General features: G+C 33.7%; 2 protein-coding genes across 3 annotated transcripts; one reads left to right on the forward strand and one right to left on the reverse strand.

Annotated features, from left to right (window-relative positions):
- Positions 1-813: 813 nt before the first annotated feature.
- Positions 814-8,553, reverse strand: LOC120348698. The gene is made up of 3 exons (XM_022339560.2): positions 8,341-8,553; positions 5,551-5,721; positions 814-3,865 (listed from the first exon to the last, which is right to left on the reverse strand). The coding sequence occupies exon 3, from the start codon at positions 3,439-3,441 to the stop codon at positions 1,594-1,596; it is 1,848 nt and encodes a 615-aa protein (XP_022195252.2). The 5' UTR covers positions 3,442-3,865; positions 5,551-5,721; positions 8,341-8,553; the 3' UTR covers positions 814-1,593.
- Positions 8,554-8,724: 171 nt separating this feature from the next.
- Positions 8,725-20,349, forward strand: LOC111052777. 2 transcript variants are annotated; one of them, XM_022339556.2, is made up of 2 exons: positions 8,725-8,872; positions 10,091-20,349. In XM_022339556.2, exon 2 carries the CDS (start codon positions 10,425-10,427, stop codon positions 12,765-12,767), a length of 2,343 nt encoding a protein of 780 aa, XP_022195248.2. In that variant the 5' UTR covers positions 8,725-8,872; positions 10,091-10,424; the 3' UTR covers positions 12,768-20,349. The 2 variants fall into 2 exon arrangements, with proteins under 2 accessions (XP_022195248.2, XP_022195249.2); XM_022339557.2 differs by having other exon boundaries at positions 8,775-9,031.
- The last annotated feature ends 1,402 nt before the right edge of the window (positions 20,350-21,751 follow it).

Genomic DNA, 21,751 nt, shown 5'->3' on the forward strand with positions numbered 1-21,751 from the left:
GATTTTCAAGTAAATTTGAGTTTTGAAAGAATACCATCAAGAACAGCTTTGTCAAGATGGCCTCCTCAAATTATTTTCTTATCTTCATTCTTTTGTAAATTCAAATAATTTTTATTGTACAATCAACCACTGCCTTATGCATACCAACATTTAAATATTGCAACTGACACTCCCACCATTTCTAGAACTACACTTCGTTTTGTATATTAATCTTTAAAGCTAGATAATTCGATCAACTATTCGATATCTATTCCAAAAACTTTCAATAAATCAGATTTGATCTTCTATTTTTCGATTTGAATTTGATGTGCTTCAACTCACAATAGAGGCACACCAAATCTATTTTGGCTGATTTTAGCGCCCCTAAAACTTTTCCGCACTGGGAAATTGCCCAATGTGCCTATTTATAGACCAAAGCCTGTTGCTAGACAACAAAGAGTGCTTGGCTAAACATTTTTTCCAATTCTACATTTTGAAAACGGCCTTGTAAGAAGAAGAATTCATTACAAAATTCGGCATAGAGATTAGCACCAGTAAATTTTAGCAAATAAATAGAATTTGAGATTTTAATACAATAATAATTACGATATGAGATTACTACATGGTTTTTGTGGATGATGGATCTCTACTTGAAATCACTGACTTGCAGTCACATTCCAAACAATAAAATTGACTACTGACTTTCGAGCCTCATTGGCTAACCGAATTTACATTATTGACAACTTTTTCAATCACAAACTCCTATTTACAATATAAAGCTGAAAGTAAATGATTTCAAGTGAAAATCCATAATTTTAAAAATAATTAAACAAATAGGCTATATATAGTATTTATTTGAATCTATGAATTTCTAACATAATATTGAAAAAATGGAATATTCTAGAGATAAGTGCTATAAGAATTATTATTAACACAACATTAACTGCTGAATGTTCATCATGGAAGAATTATAAGCATCTCATCAATTCTTAATTCTATGATTGCTAGTACCATATATTTCGAGAAAATTACATAAAATTCAAATGAAATATTATCCAACATGATATATTTCGTAATAATTATTTAACATTGATAAAATAAAAAACAAACTTTCATGAAAGGATTAGCCTATAGATAATAAATTAATTCTTCACACAACATTCGATAATAATATAAAAGAACAGGAATCTGTATATAATTCTACATGCAAATTTAGTGATATTTAGACTATCATATTCTTTTCATCTAGCTTATGGTTCTCTAGTTGGGCCTATCAAAAAACATATACTGTATTATGATGGTTTATATGAATATTATTATGGCCCAAGCGGGTTTCAATTATTTTAATTATTTGGTTTATTAACCAAATCGCTCGGACTGGGGGCTAAAACACATTGATGGTTGTAATATAATTAAATAATATACTATAATTTTCCAATATAATTGTCTACTCTCGCCTAATTGGTGTGCATCTATCTTTAATAAAAACGTTGATCAATTTTGAGATTGAGAAGTTATGGGTTTTAAATCTGCCAAAAAATAATACTATAGCTAAGTGGGTTATAGTTAAGTGGGCTGTCTCAAAAACGAGACACTTGAGAAGTGTGCTCCTGATTAATGAAGTGGGAGAGTCAGTTGCATAATTTGACTAGCACCTGTGTGCTGAATGTTGTGAACGGCATCGTTGGTGAAACTCATCAGCTGATGCAGTCCACTGTTAGAAGTGTGAGAAGCGACTAATTCGTGATCATCACTGTCGTCGCCTGATGAATTGGGCAGTTGACTGGCCAAATGATCCACATTGTCTTGCAGGTAATCAACATCCCACATTGACTGTTCAGTCTTCTCTACATATTTGAAAAAGTGTCTCCAATTCTGGGCAGTAACCGCATCAAATGCTTGATCAATGGTTCGAGGCTTGATTTCCTGTTTGGTCTGACTCACTTGCATGGTGATCATCTCCTTGACTTGGTTGAAGGCGTACTCAATGGGATTCAGTTCGGAATGATGAGGTGGAAGTCTGACAATCCTGAATCCATGGTACCTTGCCATCTCATCTACCAAACTTGTGCAATACAAGTGTTTCACTTTTTCCACTTCATGCAACATCTCTTTCTTCATACTATCTTCAGGGAGATGTACATTTTTCGACATAAGCCAAAATTTAAGTTCTTCTTTCGAACTGCTTGCGTTTGGGAAATGAGTGCTCGTTGAATTGTAGATGCCATTATCGAAGACAATTACTGAATTGGGCTGAAGATTCGGCAACAGCTGTTCCTTGAACCATTTTTCAAACGTTGCCGAATTGGGATGAAAGTCTGTAATGTTTGTGGCCATGTACATCAGTTTTGCATTTTTTAAAAATCCATGTTTACTTGCAGCGTGAACAATGACATAGCGGGGACCTTTATCGGCAAAGTCTTTTGGCCGGAGTTTGTCTCCAGGCACAGCAGTTGCTTCGTTGTGAGTCGAGGGGCCCCCTTTGTCTTTCTGCGTATTCTGTCCAACAAACACATACGTTTCACCAACGTAAACAATTGGGTTGTTGTATTTTCGACTTCCCTTGATTTCCCTCAAATAAGCATGTCTAGATAAAATAATATCACCTTTCTCAACCAGTAAAGACTTTTTGCTATGCTTTTCAAACGTGAATCCTGAATCAATAAGTAACCTATACATCGTACTCTTTTTGAAATTTGGTAAACTAGGATCTGCATTGACCTTGACCAAAACTTGTTTCACGGTGGGAGGGACGTTTCTTTTGAATAAGGAATGCACAAATTTTCTGATGGCACTAATTGTGTAGAAATCATACTTTACTGTTCGGCTGTTTCTATAGAGATTTCTTTTTTTACAACCTGTCCTAGCAGTTTTGGCGTCTCCTTTCTTTTGTTCAGCTCTCAATCTGTAGACAGAGCGCTTGCTGATGCCCGTTGCTTCACCTGCTTTGCCCATCGCAAAGTCCACACTTTTATCAGGGTTGGCTTTAATAAAATAGTCCAATACGTTCAACACAGTATCCCGCTCCAAACTTTTAATATGTTTACCTTTATGTCGAGAAGTCTCAATTGGGAGTTCAATCATCACAGGGCGTTTTTTAGGCTTCTTTTTCTTCTTGACAGGATTAGAATTATCATCCATTGGTTTTGGATTAGCTTCCGCGTCCGGGCAATCATCTAGTGAGGATTTTGGAAGAGAGTCAGAGTTGGTAAAATCTTCCAACGAAGATTTTTGAATGTGTTCAGGGTTCGAAAAATCGTCCATCGAAGACTTTTGAATTTGTTCCGGGTTCGAAAAATCTTCCATCGACGATTTTTGAATGTGTTCCGGATTCGAAAAATCATCCATTGACGACTTTTGAATTTGTTCTGGGTTCGAATAGTCTTCCATTGGAGACTTTTGAATGTGTTCTGAGTTCGAATAATCTTCTAGTAAAGATTTCTGAATTTGTTCAGGGTTCATCCGGAATAATGTGAATTTCCGATGTTTTCCGATGTAGTCGGTTGAAGCAGGAATATCTTTTATCACTACAGGTAAGCCCGTATCCGTAGTTTTAATAAAGTTTCCTGTAAAATTTCCAAACTCGCGTAAGACACCTAACACTAAAATTCCACCAAAGATTTTATTAAATATCAAACGACTATGACCGCGTTAAAATACTCAACATTATCTACATTGAACCTGCAGTACACTAAACCTAGTTCATTGATAAATAGTATCGAGTTCAATTGAATGTCAGTACTCAAAAATTGTCGATTGGGGTCGAGCCAATCTACTGTCAACCATGGATGTGATGAACTTCTTCTGTTGGTACCTGTTATGTTGATCGTCGTTGTTCCAACATCAAAATTGTCACCTCCTAATGACCGCAGTCATCAATTGATTCCTAGAAAGAAAATTAATAATTCATTAATTGAAGTATCAATTGATGATACACTATTAAAATTAATATCATTATTAATATATTCATAAAGGACAATAGTATCAATTAGTTCCAACATATTATATGTATTCGAATTAATGTCAAGCAATCAGCAATCAAAATGAAGCACTACTGTTTAATGGAAATGTGCATAATGTATGGCCTTGGCACTGGCAGTTGGTCTGCGACATGGCGTCACCCCTCAACAGTGAGAAACTGACAAGTGTCTCAACTAGTATAATATCATTCTAACAGAAAAGAAAAGAATGGAACTTAAACATCACATGAATAGGAAATAGCTTATAGTTCAATTTGAACAGTGATTGCTCAAAAACCACAACATTCAGACAGTTTTTTGATATGCTTCGTTCTTGTCTATGTTGGAATTACAGATTACTTCATCATTCAGGCCGATTTAAATTTTCTTGGATACAAACTAGAGAAATATTCCAACAATGAAAAAGTCGCCCTTATGACATAATTATCCATGAACGTGGCTTCCACGCAGCCTGTAAGCCGCGTGGAACACAGAATGTCCTTAGGACCCCATATAACACGGTCAAATATTAAATGATCTTTGACCATATATTTTTATACGGTCAAAGATCTTTGACAAATTTTCATCAAGAATTTATTCGCTATTAGTCCAGTATTAAACTAGCAACTATTCTATTTGATAAAATATAATCTTTTACACCATCAAAGATCGTTGATCGAAGATTTTTGACAAAATATTTGACCGTGAAAACTACAATGAGACCCTTGACATGGTGAAGGATCGTAGAAAATTAATGGATCATGATTTAGATTGTAAATATCTTCCACGATTTTATCCATTTATTTACAATTTGTATTTATTTACAATGCAAATGACACTAATGCAATAACATTAGAATATAAAATAATAAGGTAGTCCTTGTGCTATTTTACTTCCAAATTTGTAGGTGACAAAGTTAAAGATAAGGTTAGAATTTCACGTGTACAATTTTTATAAAATTTTAGTCCAAAAAAAAACATGAAAACTTAATCCAAACTTGTTTCAATTCTTTGTATTATGAATGCAAAATATTTAGTTTGAAGTATTTTATAGTGTACAAGAGTTGCTTTCAAACCAATACTAGGTTTGATTTAATTAAACTTAGTGTTGATTATGTATTATGTAAAATTATTGACCTGACTTGTCTTATACTCCATAACTGGAGTCCTTAGGACGTAATATTTAATAAATAAAAAAGACTAAGACATTATTACTGTATAATTACAGTCTACTTCAGACTGAATGAACCATACCTATCTGACTATGACTTTACAGTCTTCAATACATACTATTAATAAATCAATAGATATCTCCTCGGCATCTAGATTAAAAGTACATATATAGCGTAGTTATGGATAAGGTTAGGTTCAGTTGGTCAATTTAGACTCTAGTACAAAGACCGTTCCCATAAATTCTTCAAGAATGAATCCATTCTAATAAAATGTTGAAGAATGAATACGATTTCATCAATTTTAGTACAAGAGACAAGAAATCATTGTGAACTTGAATAATACAGCTAGTACGTGGTGTAACCTTTTACTGAACGGTTCTACACAGGTGGTTTGTAGACATTATAATTGAATTTATGACTGGAACTAGGAATATACTGTACCTGAAATTATGAACTCAAAAGTCCTTGTCATTTGATCTGCAGCACAACATTACTAGTTCGCTTAATTGTATCTGAGTTTCTTCTTCAACAGAAGCCTTTAGTCGATTAGAACGAACACACAAACTGGATCCAATTCAAGCAGAACGCATTCCTGCAGAGTACTATATATATCTGAAACAGAAATTGGTAAGTTCGATTTATTTTCTAACTAGGATCAATAGAATTCAGGCATAAATAGAAAATATTTCAACTTGCATCAGTGTGAAACACAAAGTATAATTTAGGCGGCTCGCACATCTGAGCAGAAAGCAGCATGGGTGCCTCTCGACAAGCATGTCGCTAGAGACACAAGTCTGCTCTACACAGGTGACAGCGATGTCATATTGATCTAGTGAGCAATTGATTGGAAAATCACTTTCAAGTCTAGTTTCTATTCTGGCAATTTGCAAAATCATAACAACATGGTGTGATGTGCCAGCACGTTGAGCGATTTTTAAAACGTTTCGTCTATTGTTTTCATTTCGGCGCAAACTGCATGAAAGTGGATGCAATGACATCGTATACGCTAATTTACAATTAAGATCTAGTAACCTTGAGCACTATATATAAAAGTAATCAAAGCTCACTTATTTCTGGGTATTTTCAAAAATCTGACTAAAGCATATAGTTTTTGGGGGTGTTATATCCAATTCCGAAAACAGAATCTTTCTATCTATATTTATAAGAAATTTAGAATTTGAGAGAAATCAATTGCGAAATACGAATCCGTAACACTTGTGCCGCGGCACATTGGGCTAGCAAGTAACAAGTAAGTACAAGTAACAAGTAAGTAAGTAACAAGCACAAGGAACAGCCGAGTTGAAATGTTGTGGACCGTTTCCATTAAGAACAAGTTCCCGTCATTCGATCTCTAGTCATGTTGCAGCGCTGTATCTGTGGTAATGGAAACGAGGTTGCAAGTTGCGTCGTGTTATTGCATGTTGTATTGGTGTGTCATGCAACAACAGCTGCTGCATTTGCGGGTAACAGAAATTGTCGTGCTGGCGTGCACTAATGTTGCTTGTTGAACAAGTGTGCAAGCCACCTATAATAGTGGATATACTATAGTGATGGCCACGTTATCACAGTATTCCATCAATAATGTATTTGTGTTGCTATTCTTGTCTATCTTTCGAAAAATCAAATAGTGCTATTTTTTTTAGCTTCGCAACATTACCAGATCGTTTTTTAACAAAATTGAAATATAATCAATTAACAAGATACGAGGGTCATTTTTTTCAACCTATGATTGGTCATAAATAAAATTCCAATGTATAATATGAAATAATTTTTCACCATTGAAAGTCAAGTGGGCTATAACGTTGTTTTTGCTCCTCCCTCCTCGTTAGTATGGAAGCTCTGCCCTCGAAGTCATGTCTTGAGTTTGGGGAAAAGGTATTATAAGTTACAAGTGAACAAGACAGGTTTGTGATCACAATTATCCCATTTGATTTGTTGGAGAAGCTGTTTGGTTGCACCAGCATTGTGAGGTCGAGTAGTTATGCAACACGGCGATTTCGGGAGTTATTTCAGATAGCGTCTTTCATTTTCACAGTTAGATTTTGACGGTAAGATTTATGCATAACTATATTTTGCTTGAAAAAACTAATAACGCTACGAAACTAGTACTAGCCGCAGAATCAAGTGAGGCGGCCCGTTTGTAGGTCTTCAACTTGTCAGCAATTGAAAATCTGGCCGCACCAATTACAGGGAGTTAGGTTGGGATGATAAGCTGTTCAGCTACCACATCTCTGGGTCTTAAAATATGAGATCGGCCTCTATAGAAGGCAGTAGCAGAGAATTGGCAACGATGTTCTTCTATTTTTCTCCCGTGCCATATAACATAGATCTCACTATAGGGTCAAAAATTTCACGATTTGCTTCTTCGATTTTCTAAATTAGATCAACGATGCAAGAGCTCAAAATAATTTTACCAATCATATCCTCAGCATGATATATAAGGCTTATAACAAAATTAGAACAGAGGCAGCTGGATCAGCTGATTTTTTACCCTTTATTTATAGGGTAGGTCCTTATTTAAAAAGCAGGTAAAACGTTTCTGCGTCTACAAATAAATATCCCGTTAGGTTAGGTGAAGTAAGGAGCTTTTACATTTCACAGCTTTTAAATACATTTTTTTACTAGCTATGAAAATTAAAAAGGTTATTAAATCAATCTAATAACCTTTTAGACAGCCAGATAGCAATATTACTGGATATCTATAGATATTACTCATTGTCTCTTAGTTTATGGATCCACAAGAGCGTAGCTGATAACTTGTGTACAAGTAGAAATACAACACATAAAATTGAATATTAATTCAATAAGACTATACTTTTCCTTCAAGTTAAAGCTAAGAATTACAATTTGAATGATCTGAGTGAAACGTGCAATTATTTTTGTGCATTGTATATAGAATCTATATTGAACTAACCTACCATTAAAAAGATTATCGTTATCCATTTCATTAGTAAATTCATTAATAATAAACTAACTATCAATGTAAAATACTATTTCTATACCATTTCAATTAGGTTAGTTTAACATAAAACACTGCTTGATACAGTGAATTTTCTATTGTTAAAATATAGGAAGGTTGATGCTATCCCGATTTGTCTGCACATAAAGTATTAAAATCCAAACATAATCAAAAGAATGTGAAAAAGAAAGTAATAAACTAAGAGAGGTTATAAAAGTTACAAAACAATTAAAAGTAACAATAAATATAACAATAGAATTTTTTCACTATACCTGCCGATGAATTGATCAAGATATGAGCCCATAATTACCGCCGTAATATGAATTAAGGTATCTATCAATGCAATAATTGTTTAATATTTACTTAAATTTTATAAATATTAGCTTTTCTCTAATTATTTATCTCACGATTAGCTGTTTGTTCTAAACTCTAGAAGCTGTCAACATGTCAACATGTCAACTGAAATTATGATCAAGCATACCGATTGTCAGTATGACCAACCTTTCAACCTAAAAGTACTAAATCAATTTTTTTTAATTTCCAATTCAAATCGATTTCTTGTATATAATTATCATCGACCATATGGAAGTATTGATATTTTTCAATTTGTACTTATATTCACTCCAACTTTTGAATAATCTTGTCCGTGGATAATTCACTGCTGGTACTGTACAGTGAAAAGGAAGATCCATTGTCTGCCCATTCTGTAACTTGTTTTACTGAAGTGAAATGCAAATGGCTGCCAAAGTCATTGAGTTTTATTGTTTCGTTTACGTGTTTGCTATGTTCTACAGTTTATCAGAGGTAAATTGAACTAATTTGTGCAAAAGTGTCTACTTTATAATGTTATTTCCCATTACATAGTGTTACAATATGATATTAGAACTCCATAATTCATTGTTAGTTTCTTGGTGTTCAGTGCAACGGGATCGTATCCGAGCTCAACTCTTGTCTCGGTTACAAGTAGGTTAAACATATTTTGCATTTTCAATGAAATATGAAATGCTATTTTTCCACTCAATTACCATTGTTTGATTTTGTAATCAATATGCCAAGTGGCTGTTTTAATATATATTTATTTCAGCATTGTTTCAAAACATAATAGATCATCACAATGATGATGGTTAGCTCATCTAGGACACCCATTTCTATGGAATTGAATATGAAATTAAGGATTTTTCCCAACTGTATTTGTAATTCAATTCTAAGTTTTTTCTACAAATTTGTTGTAAAGTGAACATATTGAGTTATTTGAACAACTACTTCAAACAGAATTCTTCCAAATTGATATATTTTTATTAACTACTAATGTTAGGCTAGTAACTTACCGTACTTGTTCACAATACAAATACAATCAGTAGGTTTGTTTTTATTTTTGTTCAATATGTTTACTTGAATATAAATAAAGCTATTCAGTAAAAAATTTTGAAACTATAATTCTTGTAATAATTAAAAAAAAATATATAATTGTTGAATTATTTTAAAGTTAGTTATCAAGAAACAAAATGAAATGTTATATGTGAAGGCAGTAATTTATTGGTTAATTTTTTTCGTTGAGTCTTCCAATGGATGACATTATTTACAATTTTGAAATTTTAAAGTTTTAGATTTTCTTAATCATGTTGAGAATTTATGGCTGTCTTACTTTATTTCTCAATGTTGATTGTTGGTTAAATATTGAATATGATAATATTATTACAATCTTGTATTATGATAAAGGTTGTCAAAAACTTCTGTGTGATATTGTATTTTTGACGTGATGACCAACCCAGCTCATCTGGCTGGTTAATGGTCCTACAAATGAAGATTGAAGATATTTGTCTTGCCAAATGTTAATTGTTCTTACAATGTATATATTTTTGGGGGTTTGAATTAAAGACCACAATTTCAACATCAGTTGAATTCATCTTTTAATGTGATGGAATAAAGTTACCTAGTATATACTGTTATAATATTATTTGTTGAATACAATTTTATTCATGCAATACCAATAAACGCTACTTTTCATATTTATGATTTCAGATGGTTGCTGTAGGACTTTCGTCGCAATCAAAACGGAAACATTAGAATTTATTGCAGACCTTGGCTTGCTGGAAAGCCGGGTCATTGTCTGTCAAAATGAGAGAAGTGAATGAAGTGATCATTTGATTAATTTTTTATCGAGAGTGACGAAACGTTTTTAACGGACCTATTGTGTTTGATTCTTATTTTTAGTGTTTCATAGACAATATGGGAGAGTGTTCTATTGACATTGACTCTTTCAATGAGGATTCTGCCAAGATCCTAATAGTTTTAAAAACTCAAATATCTCGCAAGATTTGATTGGGCATCGCTTTGATAGCTATGCTGTATCACAATGCGGTGTAGATTGAAAAGCATACATTCCATCTCGTCAGAGAAGATGCTGGTTTTACAAACGGTTGTGATAATGGTTTTGACAACTGCCTCGAGGATAGTGGCAGACGTGGAGGACAGTCTCAGTTCGTCGACTGTGCTAGATAGGAGATTGGGAATGCTAGGCAGTGAAACTAGTGATATTTTCAATAAGACTCTTGCCTCCAAGCATGGTACATCTGCAAAGAACTTGGACTTGCTTGGCACTAGAAACGCAAGGACTCCGGCCACAGTTCCGGTTCCTCGGACTACTGGTAGTCCAGTGCAAGCACAGACTAGTCCCAGTTTACGCGAAATTCCCTCCTATGCTCCGCCGAGCAAATCGTTTTTCACACCTCCACTACCGCCAGAGTTCCACAATCCATTCGCGAACAAGCCAACGCTACGCGGAAGCAACTCAGATGGCAGCATAATAGGTCACAGGAGGCCAATTCCGCCTCCGCCGCCCCCGCGGCTGCCGCCCGAAGCCGAGCTAATTCCGATCCGTCCACCTGATGTGGCTCATCAGGACACGCGCAAAAAGACTCTCAACACGCCAAGCTTTAAGAAAGTCGTCGAAGTTCCGTTCTCAGAAACGTCCAGCTCAACCACCACCAACTCGAGGTCTGTCAACGAAACGTTCGATTTTGTTCCTCCGATCCTGCCCTACACCAGCATATCGAGGATACTGTCTGGAGGTAGTGGTCGCAAACATGACTCCCTGCAAGACACCATCGATAGGGCGCGCTTCGACCCAGAATCGAAAGTGTCTAGAACAATCAAACAGGAAGTTGTGAAAAGTCTGATACCGCCCACCACTAAACCACCTCCCGAGACTGTCGTCGAGAAGAAACTTCCTCAACCTGCCGACAACTCAGTGGAAGAGGAGCCGGCCGCTCCGGGAGGGCCCTCGTTCGACGTCGCCGCTCAGCCAACTACCACCCAGGAGAACATCGAAGAGCTCACTATAAGGAAACACCAGGAAATGGTGGAAACTCGCATCGATTCGGAGCCATCTCAGCGAGAAGCAGGCCTACCTGAAATATCACAGCTACCCGAGTCACCGGAGCCACGAACGCGACAAGTACTTGGAGTGGCATGGGATGTTCACGTCTACTTGATGGCTACTCTATTCGCCATTCTCGCAATATGTTCTATGCTGAACATCATCCGTATTAGTTCTTTTAAACGCTTACTAACTCGTGGATACTTTCTCACTCTTCACGGATTCCTGCTGGTTATTGGCTCAGTTCGTAGCATATACTTGTTTTACGACGCCTACAACATAAACTGCACACTGCCCGAGCCGGTGTCAGCAATGTTGCTGGACATAGTGTTTCCACTGCTGACGTCGTGCTTTGCCATCCTGTTCCTGTTCTTGCTGTTGGCCGGTGAAGTGAAGCTGGTCGACCACCGACTGCAGCGGGTCTCAGTCCTCTCAATACTCATCGTCCTCCACCTGTCATTCACTATCAGTGTTGACTTGTTCTCGGCCGAGACTAAGTACGCCACACTGTTGCCACTGATGTGCCAATGCCTGTTTGTGATTCTGTGCGTCATACTAGGACTGTCCTACCTGTATCTGTATAAGTCGTTGTCACATTCCTCGTTGAGGAAACAGGGTAATATATTTGGGTCGGTGTTCTCTGACTGCCACCGGTCGACACTGGCACACGCGGTCAGAGTCACGCTGGCTACCAGTTTGCTGAGTTTGTTGATGGCGGGGGTGCAGCTGTACGGAATGTTTTGGGTTTACGAGGTGCTGGGCAAGGAACCGCCGCATCCGTGGTTGTGGTGGGGGTACCAGTTTTCAGTGCGGTTTATTGAAATCTCGATGTGCTTTCTGATGTCATGGGCGGGTGTGCAGCCGCTGCGGTGTGACGACGAGAAGCAGACGCAGACTCACTGTCTGGCGGGCGGATTCGGGCGCGGGGCGAACACGAGACACGACAGTGGCACCGTGGATGACATCTACCCGGCGATATGCAGCTCGAACCAGGCGATACACAACTACTCGCTGCGGACGGGCAAGCAGGTGTACGAGGACGCATTCCCGGTCGCCTTGCATGGAGCCAGCCACCTGTTCATGCACAACACGACGGACAGGCGCTCGTTGAGGAAGCAGCACCCGACTGAAGACGAGCTGCTGTGTGGCGGCACCCTGGTCGCGCCGCGGCGCCTGCAGCCGTCTCCGTCCATGCTCGTCGCCGAGAACGGCTTTGTGCGATTCCGGTCGCTGGCCGACGCCGAGCGTCCCGGCGCCGCCGCTGCCGATGAGTCCTATGTGCCTGCTTCCCTCAGCCATCCGCGCGAGGATTTCACGTGAGATTTCAAAGCGGTAAGTGCAACAATCGTCTGGTTATGATAATCATTACTTCCTCCTAGTTTTATTCAATCATACTAAGAAAACAATCCACAAGACAAAATTATCGATAAAACCGTTCAATTTTATATTTTATGATAAAGTGTGATATTTTGAGATTGAACCCAATGATATTATTTACAATAACTTATTTATTTTTACTGCAATGAAACACTGTTCCCAAGACAAAGTCAAAATCGGAGTAGTTCTAAAAACTCAAAACATTTATTTCATCATAATCATCATGTTCATGTTACTTTTAAACGTTATTTTATTATTTCATTTCTGAGACGAACTTGGTCCTATAAATGTCCAATACTCGCTAAAACATTTTTTTCTTAATATTTCTCAATCGTCTTAATGTTAGTTCAATGAGTTATTTGTCACTTTATAATCTTTACCTGGAGTGATAGCTACTGTAGTTTTATATTATATCTAATTTCAAATGGTTGACATTACAACAAAACTATTGATTAATTGAGCGAGTAGATTCAAATAAATAGAAGTAGGGTTTTGCATTCTAAAATGATGATTATTTTTAGTTGAATAAAATATAAACGGCTATCTATGTCATACTTTATATATATTTTCTTGTATTGTCTCAGAAAAACTCACTTATAATATGTTGAAACACAATCTTGTCTTATTGATAAGAAGAAAATGGGTTGGCCTACTGGTTTTCTTTCATTTAGAGAGCTGTTATGTAGTCATTCTGTTGTGGCGGCACAGCTCAATTATTCCATTATTACTTATTGGATTAATCTTCTGGGAAAATGTTGAATAAATAATTCCGGCCTAGAAATGATTGAATGAATAACTTAATTGAATGAGAAATTATTGATTGTTTAGACCAGACATTGTTTTTAATACGATTGTGTAAATTTATTGATAAAATTGTCCGGTCGGTGATAATCCGGGTTATAGATGTTCCTTAACTGAGTTTATTTGTAACCACTGTAGGCAGTGCATTACATTCCCACTGTTATGAAATGCCTATATATGCAATAGATACAAAAAATAAATTTAGAATAAAATGATTGCATCAATCTTCCTAAAGACTTCACGTTAAATTTGTACATTTTATACGATTCCCTAAAATTATCATATTCCTATTGGATTATTCTATATATAGATTGTAACACTTCTGTGTAATGCAAAGGATCTACGAGTATTTTAAGAATAATTAATCCTCTATCAAAACTTATTACTGTATTTACCTCTAAGTAAAAAACCCATCTCTTCCTTACAATAATATTTTATCTTTCTCTTACTTCATTATGTTGAAGTATGATAGTAGGCATGTATTTTTTATCGAGCATGATTGCTTTGTTAGAAAATAATAATGTCCAATCGTTTTTTACCATTTTCTAAGTATATTTTAGCGTGAAGTCTCTCTAGTAATATCCTCTTATCACCTTCCTAATAAACCCAATCAGAAATACCATTTCTATGTATAGCTTATGATGATAATCATTGTAAAAATTCTGCGCTTAGTTGAAATCAATATATATATTTTGTAAATATATACCGTGACTAAAATCGAGTTTAATAAATTATTAATTTAATGTTATTTCAACCTTAAAGTCTGATAAAGCAAGTTTCAGTATTGAATTATTATTAAAGATGGTGAAGTATGTATAGGTATTTAATACGTCCGATATAATGCAGTATATGAATGCGAATTATCAACACTGCAAAACTGACATTATCAAGATTGATACCTTATGTGCTATGATGATCCATATGTACATTATTTTTAATTCAGTTTTAGAATTATTTTATTTCTAGACAAACTCATTTAATTTCTATTATACTCAAAACCGTTTATATGAGCTAAATCTTAGATATTAAACTCTTGAAAAGAAATGTCTATTTTAATGTTCATATTTTAATTGATGTACATTAAGGATGAATTATTTCATCAATCTTTTACTCTAATATCTTGATAGATGTTAATTTGCTTAAATTGATTTTTTTTCAACTTTTATGTTTCTGATAATTCTGTTTTACGGTGTGCGACTCCTAATTTTAAAATTGAAATTCAGATCTTTATCTTATTGAGTGGAGTACTTCCTTTATAATCTAGGCGTTATTGAGCACTATTTGTTCAATGGAATGATTTATGCCAAGTTCTTGAGAAAGTTTTTATTTGTAACTCAATCATACCGTTACTATTAATAATGTAACGGAATTTTTATCATTGATATTAATATTAGTGTTGTTTTCGGAATTTATATTGTTCATTCTAGAGTTATCAAGTTATAAACTTTAGCATATTGGCCCATTGATTGAAGTACACTGAACATGGTTATGTGTATGTGGTCAAATGGAACAACCTTTGGATCTCCACGGAAAGAACCCATTCGAAGATATTATACATAAATACTGATTCACTTTCAATTCGTAAATCAAACTTTCAATAAAGCACCTTGAATCATTAAAAATTAGATAGTTCTGTAGTTGAGGTTCTGTACTCTTGATATTTCTTCATTTGGCTGTGTAGTTTTCTCAATTCGACTGATTTAGTGTAGGCCTATTTATATAGGTATCGTTACGACGTAGCGTAATAATTATCTCCTCCCATTTTCATGTGCAGATGTTGGTTATTTGTGTGCCAGTTTCTACTTATTTTTTAGTAATTCTTTTACTCTTGATATTTTTTCACGACTTTCAACTGTTCCTCACTTTCATCGAAATAAATTGAATATGAATTATTGCTATGTATTACAGTTTTGGGCTTCCATAACAGCTTGTCTATTATAAATATGAATGACGATGAGCAATAGGATATGTGATATTCAATGAATTGAAAATTACAAAATTCTCAAAAAATTATTGATTAAAATTTTACTTCCAACTTATTAACGTAATTGGATATTTAGAAGTTGTTCTGAAAAATCATGAATGAATGCTATAATTTTCGATTCTCATGCGTATGAGATTAATATTGTTGGTTTATTTAGTAGGCTATCTAGCTGTTAGCAAAGAAACAGGGTATGCATATGCATGTTAATAATTTGACCTATTGATAGTTCCTTTAGAATAGACTCTGATGTCCTTCACTCAATTTTTGCCATAGTTTATTTAATTTATTAAAAAATCTGGTTGTGAATATTTTTCAATTCGGATAGCTCTTGAAATGTATTAATCTCTATTATTGCTGCCATAACTTCTTGAATATTTCGGTTATTATTTTACTGAGATCTGTTGCTAGACTTTAGAACTATAGATTATTAAGTGTGGATTTGAGGATTTTTATTTACATGCTCTCCATTGACAGCTTTAATTAGTATTAGACTATTATAAACTGCCATTTTTAAATTTATATTGTTTGACCTTTCCCATTGTTTGTTTTTATTCTTGAATTTCTAGTAGGCTTTGTTTTTACGTGTTTGTCTTTTGATAATGATTGAATTCTTCATTTATTCCTTGTTTTCATTTATTAGCTAGTAAAATGAGTCGCACATCGAAAAAATGGAACTATGAAAACATGTTTCCTATTTATTAATTTACTTGTGTACTTAATTCTTAACAATTTCTAAAGCTGTTTGAAAAGGTGAATTACGTGTTATAATAATATTAACAGAATGCGACACATAATATTACAGAATGCGACACAAAAAGTGTGAGATCTGAAATTGAATGTACAAAATTTTAAATATTTTACTACTATAAAAAGTATATAAAACAATCTCACTGTAATTATAGTTCAGAGTAAAGTTGTTCCTTGCTAGACATGCCTTTAGAAAAAAATATTATCCTATAATAATTATTGCCTTTGAAGTTTAAACCACTCCACATTGTCTCTTCTCTAATCCTTTTTTAATCATCCTTTGTTTCACTGGGGAATTTTTCACATACAATTGATTTTGCTATCTCTGCTTGGCATCTGTTACTGACCTCCAGAAATATGTAATGAACTGTAATTGTCACGTTCGTTATCAGTCTTTGCTATTTTATTTTATTTGAATTACTATTACATCTGTATACAATAATACCATTATTTTACTGTCTTTGTCAGCAGTAATCCAGAGTGTATTAGTTTTATCTCGTAGAAAATCCCCATTCAGTCCCGTACAGAGATGTCCTCTTTGTTTCTTGATAAACAATAAGAGGAATAAGAATGTTCAATCATTGCATAGCCAATTTAAACAATTTATCATAGGGTTCATGAATCTTTAAGTCAACCTAGTAGTTTCTACTTTAAAATTCTCGTGAATTTGTTAATTCTTTGTTTCTGGTTTGGATTTTTTGTAAATCTATTCTTCTTAACATTTATTTCAATACATTTTATCACTCTACTTTCAAATCAGCTATAATTATTTTCGTAAATTTTCTTTCTGAGACATTTATTCCAATATTCAAGTGATCACAATCACTTAGAGAGACCTATCCTGACCTAATAAGGTCACTTGGTAAACATTAGGCCGAGCCTATGGTCAAGTTAGTGTGTCACAGCAGGTTAACAACGGCTGACAACAATAAGTAGCTGAGCACAATACGGTTTCAGAATGATTGACATTTGGCTATTATTGTCGCTCGGCAGCACAGCGAGCGCTGGCCCTGGCCCTTGTCTTGTCATCTGCATCTATTCTGATGTGATGAAACGTAATAAAGTAACAATAGATTCCAAGCAGTAGGTATTCTGCACTGCACGACAATAGGCCTCCCTCCATTTCAATTCATTACCCACCTAATTACAATCTTCTCAGTGCCCTATAAGGTGGATTCACTTCGTACTGTCAGAATTAGTTGAATGGCAAGCATTCGTGTTATTTTACAAGTAATGCTGACCGTTTACAGTGAATCTCACTGTACAGATGACAGTGATAAATTCCCTCCAGTGACTGACTCTCCTTCCTTTGCTAATTGTAATTGATTTGCTTTGAGAAACTAATTTAATTAACGGTTGTCTTTCCGTTTCAAGGATTTATAATTGAATTTGTACTCGGTGTTACTTCATGTGATATTAGTCATTACATACGGAAAATCTTGATTTGCGCTTCATGACATTCGAATCGCATGAAAACATGAGACAGTACGGGATGTGAATCCATTGTAAAATTCACTCATCTTTCAGACAAGGCTGTCTTGAAGCATTTTACTCTGAAATTCTGATTAAACCTCAATTCAAACTTGATTGAAAAATTCTTCACTATGAATTCTAACATACGGATTTATATCCGTATCGATATTATCAATGGAATATGTACATTTTTTAATTGTTCGAAATTCATCTGAATTTTATCAAACCATAATCTACTAAATAATTCAATAATTTCACCACAGGTGAAACTGTAATTGACTAATAAATTTTTGTAAGGTAATATTTAAAATAGAACATTTTTCTCATCGGTCTTGAGTTTCAGTCTAGATTTATTCTATTCATTATAGAATATTTTATTCATTACAGATATGCAATCTGACAAAATCCCTATTTCAGCCGTCCAATTGGTAGCCTATTAATAAAAGATAATATTTATCAATGGCAATAAAATATTGATTCAATTGAAATACATTCGCTCAAATGAACAAAAATAATTTATATTCGTTAAAGCTTGAAGTAAGTCATTTTTGAACTGAAACAAACTCGAGCTCACTGAATATTTCAAACATCGAATGCTGTCCTAAAAGTAAATCTCGTATCTAATAATGTTTTCCCACTTCTAAAGTTTTGAAGTAAGATACTAAAAGCTTGTTACATTACTTCATTGAATTGAATTAATGTTATCTATAATTCATCAATCTCTAAATGAAGTATAACATTTTCAGAACAAAACTTAAAAAAATGTCAAAGCAAAATAACATTAACGAATGTTCCAAATTGAAGATCTATTTCCCCCTTTCCATTTTTTTGTAAAGAACTAACCTAGTAGAATAACATAGCTATGAAATCGGGGTTCATAAAAAATTGTTCTGCTTATAATAAAAAATGAAAGTCAATTCATATTGATCGTCTCTGACAAAGAACTGTACAATACTAATAGCCACTTTACGAGTTACACTAGTAGTTGTGTGTATGATCCATATTAGGAATCCACTCATACTGAATACTCGACCGACCAGTTTGTTAGGCACTTAGGCTTGGTGCCATCGCAACTTTCTCTTTGAATTTTACGATTAGCAAACAATTTCCTCATCTTCTTTGCAATATCAAAACGTATCTTCTCTTTTTTATCCAACTTTAGAATTACATAATTTTTCTAATCAAAACACCTTAATTTTAACCTAATGAAATAACCTACATTTTAACTCAATCTTGAAACAGCCTAATAATACTATGCCATCCTTATTCCACCACCTCCCACCATTAAACATGAATAAGGCCTACGTATCATAAGGTTCAATTTTGGTAATCGATTTCGGTAATGACGAGTACTGCAAAGGAATTGATGTGATTGTGTAAATAGTGAATAATGGATATTAAATCCTTTGTTAGTCTTGTTGATTGATATTGATCAACATAATAATTATGTAGCAGACTAAGTAAAATGCTTACACACTTCCATAATAATAATTATTGTTGAAGTAGACTATGTAAATACTGTACTGTATTCGAACTACTCTTGTAGTTCAGAATTGTAATATAATAATAATAATACACAAACATTTTGTTTATAACTAAGCAGGAACGTAGTATGATATGGTCGACAGTCGTCATTCTACAAAGTGTAAGCTGTATAAGTGTATAACTTAGCATTTTTTTTTAATGTTAAAATATCAATTCCCTCCATTTTAAAAATTGATTGTCATGCTTTACTTGTATTTTGTTATTTTAATCTGCTGATGACTGTTCCTCATTTGTTGGTATGTATTTTTATTCATTTTTCATCCTACCAAGGTTTTTTATGTTCTCTTTGAGTAATGAAGCTTATTCATAGGTTTTGTTTATTTTAGGAAATACTGTGATTAGCCTACTTAAGTTTGTCTTGCTCAAATAAAACACAAAAATTTTGATCAAAATTGTTCTCTATTTTACATTTTTCTTGATTATCAATTATTTCATCCTGATAACTATATCAATGCCATCAATGTGACTATTTGGAACTCAAAATCATTGTATTGACGTGAAGATCATTAATTTTTTATCAGTGGTCAAAAGTTACTTCTATATTCTTTCTTCCTAATTCAGTTTCCTATTTTATTTACTTATATTTCTATGATGCATTTATTGTAAATTTTTGTAAATTATGTATATTACTGTACAAATTTTAATATATTGCAGCCTTGTATGTACTTAATGATTAGAAACGATAGATTATAATATAATAATTTTGTTATTATTTGTATAAATTGCATTTACTATACAATATTTTTTCTGGTATTCAAAACTGGAGTGCGATGAAAGATGATTTATATTATAATGATTACAATAGGAAAATCTTCTGTGAATATATAACATAACAATGTTGTCGATATTTTTATACCTATAAATACTCGCAGGCTTGTATGAATAATGAATTAAGTAATAGCCAAACCTAAGATACTATGAACGTGTCAATAAAAAGATGAACTATATATAAATAAATTTAAATATATATTGAAATTTTGTTGTTTCTATTCCCTTAAACTTCTAAATAGATATTTTATAAATGTGTACATACGATAATTTATATCCGTTGTTGGTTATCCATCTTGGTTTCACTATTATTATTACTATCGTACTGTATTTCATAAAAAGTGAAAAAAGGTTTACTTTAAAAAATAATTTATATGAAGAATTTTCAGATCGGAGCTACCGAGAGAAGCTTTTCAGAAAAAAAATTTGGCTTAAAATTCCTTGGTGATTGCATATTAATATCTATTATAAAAAAAATTAAATCTTATCCACATTTTTTATTAGCTATTATGAATTAAGACAATAATAGATTCATAATATTTTATTACAATGATTATACCAATGAAACAAATTAATAACTTTCGTTACCCTTACGAATCACTTAATAGTGACCGTATGTCGTAATACCAATAATTATATCATATTATGTATCATAATTTATTATATCATGGATATATGTCAAACTTTTATCATATATTTGATAGTCTTAACACGGATCTAATAGGGAGTCAAATATTTGATAGAAGTTTGTCGTCATTCAAATTCTTGTTTGTTTGGGGGGGGCGGCACAGTTCAGCACAGTGTTGAAAATAGCAAATGACGAACTTTTTCTTTTTGCGAGGGTGTCATTTGCCCTTGTCCTTACCCTCTAAAAACTTCGTGTGGGTCTGGCACTAAATTTGGGAAATTTCGTTGGGCGGGGGGTTCCTCTGGGGGACTAATGAGACTTTTGAATGACTCATAGTGAATTATAATATTGAAAGTACTTCCTCCGAGGTAGTTTTATATTTAAAAATTGTTTATTTTATCAGAAAAACTTATATTACAAATTCAAATTGTTTATTGTTTACATCAGTTTAGAACAAAATACACCACTTCAACCAATCATCCCATCAGATATAAATAGTAATTGGAAAGAGAAAATTTTCAACATGTTCAATATAAATACTAACAAGGAATCAATTATTGTATATTGAAAACATTAACAATGATTTACGTCAAACTTAAAATAGTTTATAAATAATTTTAATAATAATCCTGGGACGACAGTGAATATGTACCTTAACATGTATCACAACCAAATGCGAACAATATTCCTATGATTATGGAGTAGATGATATAATGAATTTATTTCCTCCTCAAATTACATAACATATACGTAGAAATAAAATAGTATTACCGATTATGTTTCCAGTAGTGGACATATTTTAACAAACTTGTTATTTTTAAACCTTAGTTTTGAAATCAGAATGCTACTGCAGCTGAAGTCGATGATGCATAGACTTTATTGATTATATCAATATTGTTATTACAGAAAACTGTAAAATCGAATAAGACATGCCAGTTGATAATGACACAAAGACTTTCCTTCTAAAACATGACTAATCAT

The sequence above is a fragment of the Nilaparvata lugens genome, chromosome 6 (assembly GCF_014356525.2).
Source record: "Nilaparvata lugens isolate BPH chromosome 6, ASM1435652v1, whole genome shotgun sequence".
Classification (NCBI taxonomy): domain Eukaryota; kingdom Metazoa; phylum Arthropoda; class Insecta; order Hemiptera; family Delphacidae; genus Nilaparvata; species Nilaparvata lugens.

Coding starts and splice junctions, on each gene's coding strand:
- LOC111052777 (XM_022339556.2), top strand. CDS start 10,425: ATGCGGTGTAGATTGAAAAGCATACATTCCATCTCGTCAGAGAAGATG.
- LOC120348698 (XM_022339560.2), bottom strand. CDS start 3,441: ATGAACCCTGAACAAATTCAGAAATCTTTACTAGAAGATTATTCGAAC.